General features: G+C 35.1%; 1 protein-coding gene across 4 annotated transcripts; it reads left to right on the top strand.

Annotated features, from left to right (window-relative positions):
- The first annotated feature begins 1,178 nt into the window (after window positions 1-1,178).
- Window positions 1,179-19,242, top strand: LOC113508361. Of its 4 annotated transcripts, none has more exons than XM_026891341.1 (4): window positions 17,095-18,246; window positions 18,319-18,405; window positions 18,630-18,917; window positions 19,054-19,242. In XM_026891341.1, exons 1-4 carry the CDS (start codon window positions 18,142-18,144, stop codon window positions 19,090-19,092), a joined length of 519 nt encoding a protein of 172 aa, XP_026747142.1. In that variant the 5' UTR covers window positions 17,095-18,141; the 3' UTR covers window positions 19,093-19,242. The 4 variants fall into 4 exon arrangements, with proteins under 4 accessions (XP_026747141.1, XP_026747142.1, XP_026747140.1 ...); XM_026891339.1 differs by having other exon boundaries at window positions 17,096-18,246; window positions 18,319-18,477; XM_026891340.1 differs by lacking the exons at window positions 17,095-18,246; window positions 18,319-18,405 and adding an exon at window positions 1,179-1,991.
- Window positions 19,243-19,937: the final 695 nt, after the last annotated feature.

Below are 19,937 nucleotides of genomic sequence, written 5' to 3'. Positions count from 1 at the left end.
TCTTCATCACAGTTTGCGACACGTCTTATTTTGATGAATATTTCTCTTGTTAAGACATAGTTTCAGTCGAACTTTACCTTCTTTAAGTCTCAACTTTAAATGTAACTTGTCAAAGATTTATTACGTATCAATAATATTTTGCTATTTGTTTTCAGGCATAGGTTTAGTTACTCGAGAAAAGCAAAGATGTCGCCTTTATTAATGTAATTTAATATTTAGGCAATTAGGTAGGTACTTATAACAATGATTAGACAAAACCGCTGAGATAAAAGCCATTGCCGTAGTTATTTTACTAGAGCTACTTGGGGTTGAAAAAAATTGTTGCGAGAAACAAGTAGGTATGCAGATTAGCTTTTGATATCCAAAAATAGCTAGTAAAATTCGTTGGATCAGGGGAACAAATATAAATAGAAGAGGAAAAAAGATAAATTCTACAAAAAAGTTCTTAAAATGATGTTCATCCTTTTTTCACTTCATTAAACTGAAACATATTTTTGAACCTTTATACTTCAAGAGATCTTACGTTTGTTAGATTTTAGCAGATATGATTACAGCTGCACGTACCTACACGTAGAACTTTCGTTATACACATACCTATGAGTTATCAACTTAGCCTACCAGCTTTTAATGCAGAGAGCATACTATCTGAGTAAACCAACGCTGCATCGTACTACAGAAGCATTAGAACGATATTAATTAATTAGTTAAATGGAATATTGGATATCTCGGCACATATTTGGAACTGTTCGTTTAGCCCTAACGGGAATGTATTCATTATGCGAACACTAAAATCCACTAGCTTCTAACATACAAAAGCCACGACATGTTGCCCGTAGCGAGAACTAATCCGGCGAAATTTGCACTAATATGCCTGGAAAGTCAATTTCTGGTATGAATTTGCATTCGTGACTGGACTCGGTCCAAGCTGCCTGCGGCGATGACAGCTACATCACTCATCCTATCTGCGTACTTAGTCATACCAACATACACACACATACGCACACCATACTGCACACCTGAGTAATCAGACACCTATATGCATACACAGAATACGTATTATATTCTGATTACATCGCCAACACGAATTGATAGGCTTGAGTTATTGTTACAGTTATCACACCATTAATACACCAACAAAGTTTAGTACAAAACTTTGAAATGCCAATGTCTGCTGTATCGTAATATATCTGCAACAACACGAATAATATCAAGAAACTTTAAATCACAATAGCCTAAAGAAGTCAAACTGTATTGAAGTAGTAAATCGAAATAGCTGCAGAATTTATTAAAATGGATATAAAGTTACCTAGAGGAGATCCGTAGCTGGAGCAAGTTCTAATCTAGTCGCAGAGACAAAGCAAGCGTAGCGGGGGTTGCGATACACGAGCCAAATGCAAAGCTTTATTTAGTTTAAGGCGCCATTACACGGCTCATATAAACTGTCAAAGTTCGAGGACGGGGGTCGTCGCAGTCACCGCGTTCCCTATCCTCCTTTCAGCTTTACGTAGCCAATCGAGATTTTTACCCGGTTTTATGTTACTATTGCTTCTTACGCGCGATCAATTTAACGGCAACGTCTTCAGATGTTCCGATTTTTTAGTATTGGTATTATTGTTTATTTTAACATACGCTTATCTCCTTTGATTGTTGGATTCGTTCAAATTAAGATTGAGTGCTCTTGATACGAATGTCACAGGTTTTATGAAGGCAATGTACCATATACATTTTTTGATTACCATCCTTTTTTACCGAAAACTCATTCCCATTTCACATTAAACATATTTTGTAAATAAATGAATGCGACACGACGTAAAACAAAACAACCCTCCGATTGTTATGTCATATTTCAGCGTAAAATAAAATGTCATCCGCTAAAAAATGGCGCACGGGGAGGAAAGATTAGTTATTGCGGGCACATAAACCGCGGTGCAATTACTGCGTCTGTCGTGCAGTGTCGCGCAGACGTCGCGCCGAGCCGCGCGCCTCCACCGGTAAGTCTCACCTCGCGACACCTGACACACAATTCCAGTAATTTATTTTACTCATACGCTCCCTTATTGTAAAATATGTCCCTTTTTCGGAAGACATTCTCATTCTACTTGTCAAAATAAGTCGTATTGTCGTATCCCCTTTCAACAAAGAATTTATTCCCGTTATTTGAGTATGTACCGACGCAAACTGTTCGTTCTTCCTTGATTTTTCTTTCGTTGTTTGTTGTTTCTTTCAATCCCCTAATCAAGTTTAGAGCTGGGCTATGTATTTTCCCTCCAGCTCTTTCGATCTAAAACAACAATCCTAACGGAGGTGTTTGGGATGTGAAATAAAATATAAATACAATGCGCGAAATGCTATTTTTCTAGTATGCAGCCATTGTTTTTCCAAACTTCATACAAAAGGGCTTTGACTGTAAATCCTGTCTTTGTGCCTTGACAATATTTAAAATAAGTGCAACCAACCGTAACAGTGTGATTGAGCAGCAAATATCAAAACTTTGTATTTATACAATTGAGATATAGTCTATCTCTTCGCAAAAGAATGGAGGAGACCAGCGGTACGTGAAATTAAATATATAAAAACGTAGATTTGCATATAAAGGTTTTGGAAATAATCATCTTCAACACGAAATTAAATCTACCTACCTAATGTATTTTTTATACGCTGATATCATTGGTACTTCACACTATCTACTTGCTTTTAAACAATATTGGTTTTCTCTGAGATTTTCCTCCTTGATTTGAAGCTATTTATAACTATGATATTTGATTTTGTGCCTGCTATATCGTTCAAAAGTTCCTTTTTCGTTTTCTTGACTTGACTTGCAATGAGTATTATTAAAGTTATTTTTTAATCTTCTAAGGACAGAATCTATTTTGCAAATTTGGCGGGTTGATAAGCGATGCGAATTGTAACCTGGCGTTAAAAATCTTTACTCTCATGACCGGTGGGCATAGAAGAACTAGGAAAATAATAGAAAAAAAATACAACTGAAAAATAATATTAGAATTCAAGGTCTGGAGCTCCAAGTCCTTTGTCAACGGCTAAGCTAGATTTTTTTATCGTCCCACTAGATTCGAACTCAACCGAAGTCCTTGCTCATGAGCGCACACAGCGCAAGTTGTCGAGTCAAACTAGTCAGGCGATACCAATAAATACGCATAGGCAAACTATCAAAATTATTATGAATCCGTCTCACGATAGTTATAACACTAATCATTTTTACTACGCGGGTTCAGTTCAGTTTCCGTTTAAACGTTTTATGTAAACCGTACTCCACTTTATTAGCGTATTTATTTCCAAACACTCTGAGTGTACAGAGTAACCCGTATCATCACAATTGAGTGGAGCTCGGTGCCAACAATTAATACTGGCTGGAAGCTTGTACGACAATAGATTGTGACTAACACTGGCAGCCTCACCTCCAGCTTTGCACAGGTAGTTAACCTTTGGCTGAAAACAATCAACAGAGCCGTTTAAGGGCTGCGACGTCGCCTAAATAGTTTGTCACAGCTACACTACAGGGGTGAATAACAATAAGACCCCTCTGTTCCGGTATTCAATCTGCGCGAGACATAATCAAGACGTCGGGACTCCTTGCAGACATCACTTCAGCTTTGTATCGTTAGTTTTTGTGTTTAGTGTAAGTGAGCTGTTATATGCAGTAAGGCAAACTGGTTAAGGAAACATAAAGAACTTAACTATTCAAAAACCACAAAAAAAATATTTTTAAATTGCTAACACATCACTCCTGACCATCTCCCAATTGTTTTAGTTTATTGCATTGTGTTTATTTCTTCCATTTCCACTCATCACCTCTTTATTGCCTTTCATGTAATGGGTATACATATTTACAGGCCAAAATAACTTATTGGTAACGAAAAATAATTTGCTTGTTATCACATAAATTCACTCCCACACTGGCGCCTCTCTGTAGACGCAGGAAAACAAATAGCAACATATTTATTAAAAACGATAACATCAGAATAAAGAGCATAAAATATGAGAAACAGGTAATAAACCACAGCTGGAATAATAGCACTAGCAATAATTAACAGTCATCGAGTGAAAGCCGCAAGCATCAATTTTGAAATGATTGGCATCGGCCGAGAGTGATCCAAATGGGTGGCTTAAACACTCATTTGATATTCACATTTGGTCCGAAATGGGAGAACGTTGCGACGCAAATTGGTACTAATTTGTCCACATTCAACCTGTCCTAGACATACAGCTGGTATCATTTACCTTTACTTTTACCCAACACTTCCCCCATTTATTTAGTTCTCCATTACTCATTAGGGAAATCTAAACAAATTGATTGATGCCAGATATTTCCCAATTCAGTTGTAATTAGGCTAATCAACTATTGAGCTTGTGAATCTACCATCGATATCCGTTAAATAAATTAGTCCAATTCGTATTTGTTGATCCCAAAGTAAATAGAATATAGTCCATGTATAGGGTTTGAACGAAGTCTTTTAATCAAAAAGTTTTAATTGGAATAAAAATAAAATCGGAGAAACGATGTTGAAGCTTCGTATTTCTCACACTAATCTGGGAACAAAATAAAATAAAGAACACTAGTAACTAGTTCACTATTTGGAATCAGTTAGATAGGAAAAAGGCTATTAATGTATGACCTCGTTTGTGCTAATGCTACTTGGAATAATTATTGCTTTATATAAAGTGTACCTCGGCTATTTCTTTTTTGGATCATACTGAACAAATATAACTGCAGAACAGTGCAGCGAGAATGAAAAATCTAATGGGAATAAATGTATCTAAAATGTACAGCACTAGAAGTTTTGCTTTTGCTCATATTTCTCGGACATTTTTTGCTAATTATGAGGTTCCATGTTGGACTAAATTATACTCTACTGTACTCGGAGAATATTACTGTGTTATTATCATTTATGTGTGTATTCGAATTGGGTGGATTGCGCATATTCGGTGCAGCGTGCAGGTTAATTACCATGATCAAAATGCGAAGGAAAGAGAGGGTTCCATAAATAAATTAAACAATAGAAACTGATCATATAATAATATATTATATTGTTTCTAATTTTGTGTGCATTTTTCCATTTGTTATAAACAGTCTTGTCTAGATGTCAGTAGCAAGATCTCTCTTTTATAGATTTAATAGAAGAGGCTCTATTTTATACCTTTGTAGTTTAAAGTACTTGAATGGCATTTCAAGTACTTTTTACAATTTTCTACCTTATATCTATGATCACTTAGCTTCCAATTCTTCTTATAAAGATACCTACGAATTTACTCCTGTTTCCAAAATATTAAAATGAAAAAGATGTCAGCGGAGTCCAGGCCATCATTTTCAAGATCGCACCTGCCTTCCGTGTGGAAGTTGGCACTCCCCTGTGACCCAGATGCACTCGTTCAGTATTGCTGGCACTGTTTCCGCATAAATTGCGTATATCTCTGGCCTGGTGTCATCGAGATGTTTAACATCGTGTGTTATTGCCGACAATAACCTATTGAATATATTCATGTTTCGACGACGAGTTTTATTTGAATTCAATGGTTTTATATGCGAGTTATTTTTGTTTGTGTATTTCTGGCTTTTCGATTGTCACTGGAATTTTGAAGGGGCTTGTGTGAAATGTGTATGAAAACAAAATGAATTACTCTTTCTACTCTTCTGAGGTATCAACAAACGGTATCAATAAAATATGTGCTGTCTGTCGTTTCTGAAATTCAAAATAAACACTATTATAGATGGAGAAATAATAATAAAAAAATATGACATTTGAGACTGCTTTCAGCCATTTAGTTTGCTTTTACTGTAGTATACTATACGGTAATAGTTAGTTTAGTCATTTGCACTGCTTAATATTGTACTCGTAGATATCGTGTACATAATCTCGCAGCAATCGTTAAGTGTATTCGCGCAACGATCCAAAACTTGTTAATTAAAACTCATTAAAAGCTTAATTTCAACATTGTTGGTAATTAAGAAGATTCACGATCTGCGAACCCTATTATCTTCGCGGAGCACTTTTACGAATTATTAAGATAGAGAGCAACAATATTAAAATCCCATCTTCTTCCTATATTCGCTAATTAGCGGGGTCTAGACTGAGGAATTTGCACAGAACAAACTGCCTAAGAAATACGAGTTAATACGAAGCTGTAACAAATTTTGTTTTAAACTTAATTGATAAGAGTTTTAGCAAACAAACAGTTTTTTTTATGTATGTAACCTGGTCCGGCCATGTTAAATAAATGAAAATTTAGGTAAGCTAATTATTAAAAACAAATTCTGTTATTACATTGATAGGGGGAGGCCCCTTGGAAATGGCATTCATTTATATTATCTTTCATAAAGTTACAGTACCTACTTACTAACTAAAAGGTGTCTTCGTGCATGTTACTTAAATGATTGTGAAATATTCCATGTCACAAGTATTCAATTTCCGTAATACGGGAGTCGTTCCTTTAAAAATATCTATCTGCTTATTTAATTTACATAAATCGGTTTCCTGACGGTTTTTGTCTCTGTGTCAAAAGCTTTTCTAGTAAAATTTTAAGAACTGAGAAAACTTGAACGATGTCGTTATAAAAAGCAAAAATCAAAAAAAAAACTCCCTAAATTTGTGATCAACTAAGTAAACTAAACTGTTTGGTCTATTATTCTTAGGCTTCAAGATTGAGTGAGTGATCAATAGGAATTATAAATTAATTTCAAAGTCTTTTATTAGTCTTCTTGATGAAATTACAATTTGAATACATCTATTTTAAAACAGAGCACTCAAAACGGATTGTTTCTGCAAATATAAGTACATTACATTCCCTTGCGTTTATGTCTCCAGGAAATTAAACTTCGAAATTAGTCTGAAATTCAAAATATTATTACTGAATTAAATGCGAGTCTGGGTGTAGTTTTATTACTTGAATTAGTTAGCGCTTACTGCAATTTTCTCAACGACAATATGGTTCCAACTTTCTATTTCATCGAGAGTGTGTTTCTATTTAATTGTATATATTTATATATTAATTGTTTACATTACAAGTTAATTTAATATACGATTTCATCGGATTACATGTTGGGCTCTTTACTTAATTCATAAAAATGGTTTATTTTAGTTTTCTTTTAGTTACTTCTTTCACCATGAAAAGAGAGTCTTACAAAACAATCTCCAATATTCCTGTCCAAATTAAGATTCGAATGAGTCTGAAAAGAGAATTGGTAAAATTATTAACATATACAAAGTTCTAGAAAAGTCAAGGAACTTTAATTAATGCGGCGCGCACGAAACTTGGTTGAGTGCCTCTACTCTTGTAAAATCGTTCGAAACAACAGCGTATAACAATGCTATTCCTACTTTTACCTTCGTCTACCGCAGCCGTAGTCTGCACCATAACATATTATCTCAGTCACTGTAGAAAATTAAAGTTTCGGATGTGTCTGAAGTGCGGGAAGCCACTTAGTGTTTAATTAAACGTACGATGTCGACGTCTGAACGTCAGGCGTCCCGCGAAGGGCGCAGTGCGTCGACTCCACGATACGCCGCGTCCTTTAGATGTCGCAATATCCGCCGCGACTAACTAAAGCGATTATTCTGTTTAATATGTATCGCGAATATATCGTTAAAAGTCCTGTGTGTTTGGATTAGTAGTCAATTCGCCCGAGACAAATAATATTTTGGTGTACCGTATTCGCCTGCTGTTAAATTTGTCTCGGGCGAATCTGCCCCTAAAAAATATTCAAAATAGAATAATAATAATACTACTAAGCCGTGTGTTTTTGACCTAGACGCTCCTTGCAAGTATTCAAGATTCTTTTCTAATACAAATTATCTCAACTACTTCATCGAATTACATACGTGTTTATTTACGTTAAGTTTATTTTGGTTACTTTGTTTAACAATTCGTTTAAATAAATTGAATTTAAGAATAAACACTTAAGGCAAACATCACAGGTGTTGATAGACACTAATATAGTTAAGTGTAATTATTATTAAGAAGAAAACAGTCGGGTAATCTCTGGTGATTGTTGATAGCAATCCCGCATCGGAGTTGTAACAAAGTTGCGTGTTAGAATAGGCGCCGCGCCGGCTCCCCCGTAGGTTCACTCCTAATTACGTACATGTCACGGACACACCAGTGATTGATTGTAACTCTAATATCTTAGACAATGGATGACATGTGTGACATTGTACTTGCGATATTTTGCTTCTCTCTCCCATTATTAGGGACTTAGTAACAATACACCAATTCTAGTTAGAATCCCTTTGTTCTCAGAAATCGCTTTTGTTCAAAGCTAAGAAAGTGCGTATCTTTTTAGGGTTTATTTACTTTGTATTTTCTTAGAAGATTCGTTTGAACATGTTAGAGTTTAGCTATTTTGTATGTAGATTAACATTTGTAGCAAAAATGTTAGGCTGGGGCTTACCATCAACTCTTAAAATAAGTCTATTGAAGTGAGACAGCATATGCCATAGCATATAGCGTCTTCTTTTTTCTACAACTGTAATCCTCTGATTCCAACAGAAAGTGGTAGGTGACTGTAGGTATGTGCCTTTGACCTTTGTTTTAAAACTGAAGATGATATGGTTCAGACTGAAAATTTTATTTTCTTTTCATCATGTCTAAGGTCGTCGCCGACATCAAGTGCCAGCAGCTTGTTATATCACATTATGTCTTATTTTTCAAAAGTTACTTACGCATTAATGAATTTAATCATTGCGTTGAGGGGGAATTCACAAACATTCAAGTCAAATGCACAAATACACAGGACAAGCATTCGAAAATTACACTTGTTTTACGCGGGGATCGAACCTACGACACGTCACGGCTATCCGTGAAGTCAATTCTATTTTTATATTAACTTTAAGCCTCATTATTTGTAGTAGTTATTATCTTTAAGATAAACAATAGGCATTCTTAAATGAGCTTAGTTACTATATAAATAAACAATATAAATTGCTGTATAAATAAACAAGTATCCCCAATATAATTAATACAGAATTAGATTTTGTGTGTAGTCAAATAGAAAACATTTTAATATAACAGATCCATTGTACATTACAAACTCTAATGTAAATGTTAATGTTATTGTGAAAACTAATAACGTTTGAAATAATGTTTATAAATACGAATATAATAGACTGGAACTCCATTGAACACAACCGAACTTGTAATGACTACGTAGTACGAGATATTGCGAATTCAAAATATTAAAATATGTGGCTGGGTCTTCATGGATGTAATTTATATGTTTGTAAAACCCCCGTGATACAAGGATTAAATTCTACTACAGGAGTCGTCTTTTTTTTTAATAAATTTTAATAAATAATATAATATGTCATACACATTTAAATGGACTTTCCCGTAGACTCATTCTCTGGCGTAGACGATACTGCCTACGGGATGCTACGAAAGTGAAAGAAAATAGGTTCTACGCATAAAGTTGTTTTATTATTTTATGGAAATAAATCTTCGCACGTTATGTTCTCGTTCTTGGAAGACATTTGAAATCGATTTAAAATATATATATATATATTCATACTTGTTAATACATTATATACAAACTGTGTGTTTATTCAGAAAAGTGATATGATACTACTTATATTACCATGTAACCTCGCCTATTTTGAGTTAGCTTCTATGATATATTCTATTGATATTGTATCTCTATTTGCTGTTTAAATGTTGTAAATAAATAATTGGCCAGTCGATTCGACTTTAAAAGTTCTTCAATTTCTAGGTCGACAAAGTTTTAATAGTATTTTTTCTAGGAAAGTCTGTGTTGCAGTCTGCGTACAGTTTTCCTACAAACGTTTTTCTCGTAACTGTCGACTTTCATGGCATTAATTTCATGGAACAAAGTTGTGCATATAATATCTTAACCTATATTGTCCAGAGCAATGTTACTTTTTAAAAGTTTTGTAAATATTTTTATAGCATTCTTGAAAATGATTGTAAAATTACGTATAGGTAATTTATAGTCTTATGTCATTGAACGTTTAAATTGCTGAAAAATATAATAAAGAACTTGGTAGAACTACTATCGGAGATAATAGGTTCACAATCGTTTTAATAGTTTTAATTTTGCAATTCAATCCTTGCTGCTACCAAAACGTTCAAAAACATGACTTAACATTACAAAAAAATTCTATATCTATACTAATATATAAAGCTGAAGAGTTTGTTTGTTTGTTTGTTTGAACGCGCTAATCTCAGGAACTACTGGTCCAAATTGAAAAAATATTTTTGTGTTGAATTCATCGAGGAAGGCTATAAACCCTCACGCTGCGACTAAAGCGAGCGAATATACAATGGAAAATGTGAAAAATAACAGGGCAGGTAGGTATAAATCATAACTTATATCTTCTACCCACGGGGACGAAGTCGCGGGCAACAGCTGGTCCAACATATACGAGAACCTGCAAACCTACTCTAATTACACTTTTACAACTGAAGACAAAAAGCAATCAGTAACCGCTAACTAAAGTTCAACTTTGAACTTCAATTCGGACTTACACTGAAACTTTAATAGTTGTATGCACAATCTACGTTTGTAATTGTAGCAACAGTTACTGTCTAGCGTTTCCACAATCTAATAGTTAATTACACCAAACTTGTCCCACTAACGCCTTGCAAGCGCTAATTTTGTAAAGACTTGTATTTATGGAAATATTCTCTTGTTTCGACTTCGCTGTTTTAAGCTAATTGCTGTTTTTTTCTATTGTTTAAAAAGTTTTGTTTTCGGGTCTTATCTATGCATGTGTAGGTGTAAGCAGGTACGAGTTTTTCCATCATAACTTTCAAATGCCTAAAATAATTTTGTGTTAGATTTACTGCGCATTGATAGCTTGCATGAAACCTTACTAAGAGTACTGATTTTAATAACAATACTGCCTAGCGTTTCTAGGGAAAAATGATTTTTTAAATTATGCCAGGCTTCTTCTTTCTAACTTCTCAAGAATCGTGAAATATTAATATCAAAATAAAAATAAATCGAAATCCAAATCGAGTTTAAACATAGGTAAATTTAATTGGTAGATACAGACATATGGAACACCTTGCACATTGATGTTTTACCAAACCGCTTTTATTTTTATCCGTCTCTAAAATCAATATTTGTTCAGCCATTTCTGATCATCAAAGTCCGTATTTTTATTCCATTACTTTCTGTCCACTTACAAATTTATAAAACTTCAATAAAAGTCAATTAAACTAAACCTTTTCGTTGAAATAGAATTGTACCCTCCTACGTAATTCAAATAAACTACAGTTAGTTTTTATATCACTTAGATTAATATTTATTACAAGTATAATGTACTCAATTCTCAAAATAAAACATGTTTTTTCGAAATATTTGCGTTTATCTTTTTACTTGAAGTAGGTGCTCGGCATTTATATAGTCTCAATGGTTTCGAGAAAAATGTAGTAGAAACTAAACTTTTTTGAGACGTGTTAATTGAAATTAAATAAACGGTCATTCACCACTATCCAAAAAGGGAAAATTCTGAATATTAGTCTTGTTTAAGAGACCTGTATGACTAATATGCAAATGTAAATAAATAATTCGAAATCTCTACAACACTCGACTGTTGATCCTCTACTATTAAATGTTAAGTTTATGCTACACGGTTTTCTAGAAGGGTATGTATATCAGACAAACACAAACCTTCCCTGAAATAGTCGCTGGGACACGTGCCTGCATTCAATCACAGCACTCCATCATCACGCCACAACGCACGTATCGAATCTCTAATTACAAGTAACAATATATCGCAGTATCGTAGGAATGCATCCCCACAAAGTAATTCATCTTGTTAAGGGCATTTGCCACAGCTGAGAACAGATTAATTAAGGTAAACGGCGTTCATTAATTGTTCGCTAAAGGGTTCGAACGCAAGAGGTTAATTATTACAGATTTTCAGCTAGAGTTGATCCACTCGAGTTTATAAATGTTGAGGGGAGGTGTATCTTCAAGCTAATCTATTAAAGAACAAATAAAGTACTCATTTGTATGCACTACATGCTTTATTAAGAATACTTTAATATTATAATCTACAATATCTCAGACATGATAGTGCCTTGGCCTCATTTCTGTTCGTAGAGTAGTCTTAAGTGCTTTTCAGCACTTACTCAAAATACAAAAGAGTGTAGAGAATACACCTATCGCAATAAAAGATGAAAGAACCATACTGAAAGTAAATATACAATAGGCAGTGTTATCGGTAAAAGCTTGATAGAGATTCGAGAGTTAGGTGAGAATGCGGTTATCGTTCTAGTCAGGACTCCTGAAAACTGTATGTGTCACGTGCTATCCAAATCACCAGCGTCCCGACAAATAGAGCTGTCGGTCAAATAAACCTTTTAACCGACATATCGTCCAACTAAACGCGCCTGGTGTTAAAATTTATCAGAGTTTTTGAAAGGTACAGATTAAATTTTTGTCGCCGAACCCAGCCATTTTAAATCTGGCAATTGTGAACCACGTTGCCGTAACTGCGAACTGCAATTCATACGTTCCATGTTATTTTCGGTATAATAGAATAAAAGTGAAATGACGTATTGGTGTTCCACTAACAGAGTATGTCGCGAACTAATTGCTGAACACAATAGTTCACTTAACAGTGAGTGATGAAAATACAATTCTACAAACGTTGGGAGTTTGATGCTCACGAATCAATCACACAGTGTCAGTAGAATAGATTCAGGTTACAAATAAAGTGCAAGCAATACTTGAATATAATATATTTCTAAAATGAGACTAGGTTTCTTTCCATATAGGTATGTTTGAGCATTGATTACCACGCTAGCTCGCTATAGGCTGGCGATTTCTGATTCCAATATTACTATGACCTAACTATAGTAATTACATTAACGGCTTTGAAAACCGTGTAAAGTTTACAGCACTTCGTATTACATGCATCTCTCGCACATTTTATCACGAAGACTTGACGCAACTAAGGCACCCGTAGAGATAGCAGCGTAGGTTCATGTGGAGTAGTATTAAATTTTAGCTGGACGGGGTGGGTGAACCGCAGTCGGCGGTTTGACGTATTATCGTCGCGCCACACCACTTAGTGCCTGCGCCGGGCCGACACGCGAGCCCTGCCAGCCCCGCCGCGGTCGCGCTGCACACCCAAACTGAATTATATATGTAACTCATCACGTACTCAACTCTAACCTTTCAAATGTAAGTTTACACGTATTTGTATCGTCATTCCCGAAAGGATCGCTCGCTATTTCATAGTCGGCCAAAATATCTAAGCCGCAAAAAGTTCGCACCGCAATATATTACCATTCCTGAGCGAAAAAGATAAACTAAGTCCTTACTATCCCGAAACGACGTCGAAAATATTCATAGATGTAACATTTTTTGCGTAAACAAAAACGGTGACGTACAGAGGTCCGTAGAATCCGTGCAATCCGTACTTATATTCAGGGATTGCACGGGAAACAATGTGAAAGGTGTAGGTATATAAAGCTTCTGATACAGGCACGGAATCTGGAGGATCCAGCGGGCGCGTGCTGCTACAATATTCATGAGCGCGCGGCTATCGGGCGGCACGGCCCGCGAACACTATCTCACACTCGGACCCATTCCATCAATATAACGAGTCGCTGACCTGAATTGTTTAGTGACCACCTTTATACATATTTTGTCCGCTAAACTTAAATATACGATTATTGCCAACACAACCTATTTCAACTTACACATGAGCTAATAATTTTCTTTGTGTACGTTTCCCGACCTTTTACGGCTTCACTAAATTTTGTTAGGGTTTTATTTGGCAAATATATCAAAGGTCAAAAAAATACCTGCCAAAGAATGATATAAAATAAATTAATATTTTTATTCGATGTAATAATGTATTTTGCCCTTGGAAATACAACAATAGTAAAAATATTTCGTATTGGTGCGTGTTTGTGTAATTGTTTATGAAACGTGGTAACTGTCAATAAAAAGCTTGGATCATGTTTTTAGCGGACAATTTCTGTCTCACGTAGTGTCGCTGTTTTAATTACAGAAGCGAGTTTGTTGTTGGCTGTAAAACTTTGTCGACGAACACTGACAACAATGACATTAGGATAGCATAGCTCTATTAACTTTACTTGAAACTATCCACTATTCACACGAGGCTTCAATCCTCAATGCTTGTTGTTAATTTTAATATTACTGTAATGACCGAAGGCATTTACTTTGGAGTTTCTTTTGAAAGTCATATTGAGTTTGTAGGTGTTTTGCGAGTTTAAAAAAATACTGAAAAAGGCTGCTTACCTATATTATTTAGTTAAAGAAAGAATCCCAAGAATCTTCTGTACTTTTGATGTTCTTTTTCTTGATCGTAAACCTTAGCATGATTAAAGGTCATCAGGAACCATACTTTCGCCTTTGGATCTTTGGACGTTTCAATGTTTAAAGGTACTGCAACTTTTTTGACAAATAGTGATAAAATTAACTTACTTCATTTCTGATTTCTTTGCAGTCAGCTTACATTTTTACTATTCGTTAAAATATAATACATATAACGAAGTACCCTTTTGCAACGATAAGCTAACTTAGTTCAGCTCCCAGTTCAAAACGGCTTAAGTCTTAATAGAACATGAAGTTAGTTGAATAAATGCTGTATATGTTCGACTATGGGCCGAGTGCACCAGTTCTACCAAAACCAAGTTTAATAACCCTAGTTTTTTTTCGAATGCTATTTTTAATAACTCGATTTTATTTACACATTTTTTACTATTAAGTGTACTTTAACTCAGTTAATTAGTTAATTACTCAGTTCTTCTTGATCAAGCTCTGTCGTCACCTCAAGATTTCTTTTGAATGTGTAAATTGGAGATTTTTCAGCGTTTAGGAATCGTCCGTTAAATGTACTGGAAAGTAAAAAAAAAAAGTAAAAGTAATGGGCGGAGCTGATTGAATGAGGCAAAAACTGAGATTATCTCAAACTCAATAGGCATGTTTATACCTTGAAACCCGCCTTAAGGTTAGGGATAGGTAAAATTTGCGGCGCTGGTAAAAGGCTGACCACTGTTTACACGTAACCTTCTTGTATAAGCTTGCCACGCTTAGCAGAGCGCGGGTAAATGTAGGTACCGGTCGTTAAGTCTGGTTGCTCTGAGCAAGCACAAACCGAGAACCTGACAATGTTTCTTTTTTATAGCATGTAACTGCTTTACGTTGCTTCCTCCATAAGTTTTCAGTAGATAATCGATATGTACGATATCTAGGTTCTATTAAAATTCAATATTCATACTCTACGTATTTTGGTCTAGTGTTTAGAGACACTGACTGCTCTACCGGGTTCAATTTCAACCCAGGAAAAATGATTATTGTGAGTGTGTATATATACATTTGTAGATATGTGTGTTTATAAGTTGTCTAGTAGGTACTCATAATGCAAGCTTTAAGTTACTTAGTTTCAGACTAGATAAAGTTGTGTGAAAATTGTGGAATATTTCGTTGATAGTTTGCCTTCTTGAGACAGCGTATGTAAAAAATTATAACCGATCTGCAATGAGTGTTCGTATGTGTACTACATTAAACCAACAAGGACATATGAAGTAACTGGTACTTTTTAGTACTAACATAAGGGTCACTTTAGTTTTGATCTAGGTCTCTCAGAGAGCCATTCGACGATATTCGGGTCCAGCAACTTCAAACGTCATAAAATTTAAAATCAAAGCAAAAAATACATTCGACCCAAAATAAATGACCTACCACTAATTACTATGAAATAGCCCCACTTTTACAATGTTATATTACCATTTTTATTTATTAAATGGCATGAAGAAAACCTAATGTTGGAGAAATAATACGTAGAACAACATTATTGTTTTATATTCTCTGGTAACACGCGATTGAAGTCGCCAATGCTGGTTATAAATATAATAATATTTAATTGCCATCAACATTTAAATTCATTGTTGTGTGGCTGTGTTGGCAATCGCTACATTACATGCCGGACTGGTGTAATAAATTGTACGTAGTAACAAAGTTGGACTGTGCTATGCTTTGTGATCAGGTTCAAATTTTAAGTCCTTGCAGTCGTTATGTCTCAGTTACAGTGGCTGTAAAGAAAAACAATCTTAAATTCACATCGCATTTACATTTTATTTCAATTAAATTTCGAAAATATACAAGTTCTCTCTCTGCCTCTCAAACAGATGTTCAGATGTTCAACCCCAATGTCACAATTAAGGAATTAATTTTAGAAAACTAAAATCATTAACATGAAGTAGCACTAGTAGCTAATTTTTACCAATAGCAAGGCATTCTTTATTATCTTTTCCGACGGCAAAAATAAACAAATAACACTAAGGTTATGGTTAGAAACTTCTGTGTGACCTTAAACTTGACTCGGTAATGACATTCATGTGTCGGTCAAGGCTCAGTGGGATTTTTAAGCAGAACCATTGCTTTTATAGCGCCGGCACTTAACCCTAACAATGCGGCTGAATAGTTTACATAAAGCCGTTTAACCGACCGAGTGGGATCACTGTGTTACTAAAATTAATAAAAAGAAAATTTTATGCAGGAATATTTTTATTTTAGAATAGAAAAACTTAAACAAAAATCACTTTTGAATAAGATTGAACAATGCCAGAAATTGGCTACGTCCAATTACCAGCACCTTATTTAGAAATAAAGAAACGTAGCTGCGAAGGTAATCTTTACTAATGCAAAATTTGTTTATATTTTGTAAATAAAAATAATGGCTCAGTAATTTGACTGAGAAAACTTAAAAAAAAATCTCTTTACCTAGATAGAAAATGCTCTTTCGTAAATAGTACTTTAAGTCGTTTTTGCTTTTAGTACATTTAGATAAGTTAGAAATTATTTCTGTATACGTTTTGTTATTGTAGAATCTCTTAGCTTGCACTAATTAGTATGTAAAGCTGAGTGCATATAAGCGAGCTCTGAAAGCGCCAACCCACAAATTTGAAAGTTGGCCAAGTTGTATTGACAGGGGTGTTGTGGTCGCAACCCGCTCCGCTCGTCGCTCCGCTTGGCTACACACGCTTTATACCATGCTACGTAACTAATATTCAAAATAATTATGCCAAAATAAGAAAACATCTCTGAAGTTGTCTTTTAAGTGTTTATTTTCTTATAATATTTATTCGGTAGATATTTTATTTTACTTCAAAATCAACACTATAAACAAATGCGCTATTTGGTTTATAAAAAAGTATAGGAGTATTTTATTTAATTACAATAAACTACAAAATTATTTTCTACATAAAATAAATAAACTATCATATCCCAACAAGTTGTAGGCTTGAACTATTTGTAAGTTATCGATCATGAAACTGCCGAAATGACTATGAGATACATTTAAACATAAATAAACATGTCCGCTAATGTCCAGTTATGTTGGAGGATGTAAAGAGATCAAGGCCTTGTAATATGCATCCCGCTCCGTTTTCCCGCCCATCGGCAGTGAGGTCGCTCGTGGTTGTCACAATTCTCGCGATATCCCGCATCTGAAATACTAGCAACACGTGTAAACACTAGTACTACATTTTCCAACTCCTTACTATCATGTATTGCAATCAGTGTTTAAAAAACAACACAACATGCATCCGGAATCTCGCTCGTACCATCAAAACATAGCCGATATCTAAAGCGCCCCGCACAATGCCTTAATTCTTGCAATAAAAAGTCAGGTTTATTCAGCTACAACAAAGCGTTTCTAATTTAAGTTGTACATTAACATCGTTGCAAAGAGGCAAAAAAGGTGAACCTAGAATGTGTTGCAACCTGAGCAAAATTTAGTTGTTGGCGTCTGCGCTCAAGCAAGCGAAGCGGCTCCGAACAGGGCCTGGGTAATTGAACTAATAAATCTAGCTGTGTTACTGCGCGCTCCCCGCTCCCGACTCGCTCAGGATCAAGACGAAACCATTAAACCTACGCTCAGATTTCGCCTTGACTCGAGTTGCATTTAGTCACACGATACCAACGTGACGGTTCGCTCGGCTCTGCGTTTTATTGATGGAATTTTACTTTCTTTCGATAATGCGTTTTTAACACGATCAGCCATAAACCGTGCTACCAAATAAATTAAATAAAGATTACTGTTGGTCGTAAAGCCAGAATTTGAAATAGCACCTTATCAATTGAATGCTATTATGGTGTAAGGTAGTTCTCCTTCTTGATGCTACATGTTGCGCGGTTCAATTGTTTTCATGAGCTGGAGGTTGCGCGGACAGTGGACAACTATTGTTCTTGTTTTTGTACTAAAGCTGAATATTGCTTCAACTACACAGGTATCTGTACAATTTTACTTTTTTTTTTAAGTGCGACTTCAATCCCAAAATTAACACAATTAATTGACACAGATACCACACGATAATGTAATGAGATTCTCTGGTGATTTCGAAGGCTTCCTAAAAGATTTGGGGTCATTGGTTTATAAAAAGAAAGGAGTAAGTGGAAATGATTTACACTCCCACTATGATCGATACACAACTCCCCCGCAAAAACATTTTCGGAGACAAGTTAGTGCACCTTCTACATTTATTTTTGGAGCACCTTAATTTAGTAATTTGCACCCAATGGTTTAAAAAAATGCATGGCTTAACGTTTACGTAAAAATTGCATGAACGCTGAAAGTTTTTACTATTAAATGTTATGTTTCTGCTAATTTCAGAACATTTACAACACGCAAAAGGCGGCGCTTGGAGATGTTCTCATGATGAAACTGGTCTCGTACTATGAGGATAAATATAAACTGACCCACGCTGAGCCTACCACAACCGAGAGCATAACATTCATGTCCGATATTGTCACGCAAGTTGGTAATAAGTATAACGTGGACATGGCTGACCAGAGACCACTTCATCAATCGCACGAGAACAACCACCTGATTGACCAAGCAAGGCAAGAACCTCAACCCCGAATGGACAGGAATAGGAGGATGGAAAGGAACAACCCAAGGGTATTTATTATATATCTTTTAACTATCATATCTGAAAACTATTTGCACCGGATAAGTACTAACAATTACAACTATTGACAACGAAAATCTGAATTAAGTTAACAATTGCAATTTAAATTTGTAATCTCGTTTTCAGACTTACGAAGAACCTATACCCGAAGTTGTTATTTTATAATGTTTCGATAACAAAACCGCAAATGCATCGTTCACAAAACCGCAAACCTACAACCAACTGAAAATACAAAGCAAGGAGGAACATTCTCGTATTTCAACTTCGAAAATCGGCTTAACGTACTTTTATTTAAATATATTGTTACAAAATAAATTGCATTCATCAATACCTATTAACGTTTAAAATATTATCATGAGACGAGCTGTTTAGTCAAATCTAAAGCAAAGATTCTTGTCGATTTCAGTTTATTTTTGCAAATTTCCCTGAATATCGGTCCTCATTGGCACTTGTTCAACGGCGTGGAGCGAAAGGTACTCCAGGGGACAACTCTGTCTGCACTAAATGTCATCTATCAACGGCGTATGCCGGATTTTAGCAAAGACACCGTGACCAACGCAACTCCCGGGATTAAACGTTACGGATGATAACTATTAAAATTCAACAGCATGACTTCAATTTGAACGTAAGACAGTTTCGTCGAACAACGGAATTTGTTTATGCTAAAGTCGGTCCTAAGGTGGAATCAATTTACGGGGCATTATGTAGAGTTTCGTTTTATTCAAGTGGTAGGTACGCTTTGGACGAAAGTGCTTTTATTTATTTTAAAAGACTTTATTACTCGTAAAAAATATTTTGTCGAATTTACGTGTGAATTTTTGGTGATAAACAATTTCAAAAAGTTTTTTTTTTCAAAATAGTTTTTCGTATTATTGCGGAGTGTATTGTTTTTATTAATATAATAATATAAAAAAAGAACCAAGTTACAGTAGGTAAAGTATTTCGCTTACTATAATGACTGATGTAGTAAATCCTCTTAACGGCTTGCTGAAACATCAGAAAATCCATGT

This window comes from Trichoplusia ni, chromosome 2 (genome assembly GCF_003590095.1).
Source record: "Trichoplusia ni isolate ovarian cell line Hi5 chromosome 2, tn1, whole genome shotgun sequence".
Taxonomy (NCBI): Eukaryota; Metazoa; Arthropoda; class Insecta; order Lepidoptera; family Noctuidae; genus Trichoplusia; species Trichoplusia ni.
The sequence above is the reverse complement of the archived record's forward strand: the minus strand, read 5'-3'. Positions and strand labels throughout refer to the sequence as shown.

What these genes read in the sequence shown, in the direction of transcription:
- LOC113508361 (XM_026891339.1), top strand. Translation starts at nt 18,142, where the DNA reads ATGTTGCGCGGTTCAATTGTTTTCATGAGCTGGAGGTTGCGCGGACAG. An exon ending in ATATTGCTTCAACTACACAG is followed by an intron (nt 18,247 to 18,318) that starts GTATCTGTACAA and finishes TAATTGACACAG; the next exon opens with ATACCACACGATAATGTAAT. An exon ending in TGGAAAGGAACAACCCAAGG is followed by an intron (nt 18,918 to 19,053) that starts GTATTTATTATA and finishes TCTCGTTTTCAG; the next exon opens with ACTTACGAAGAACCTATACC.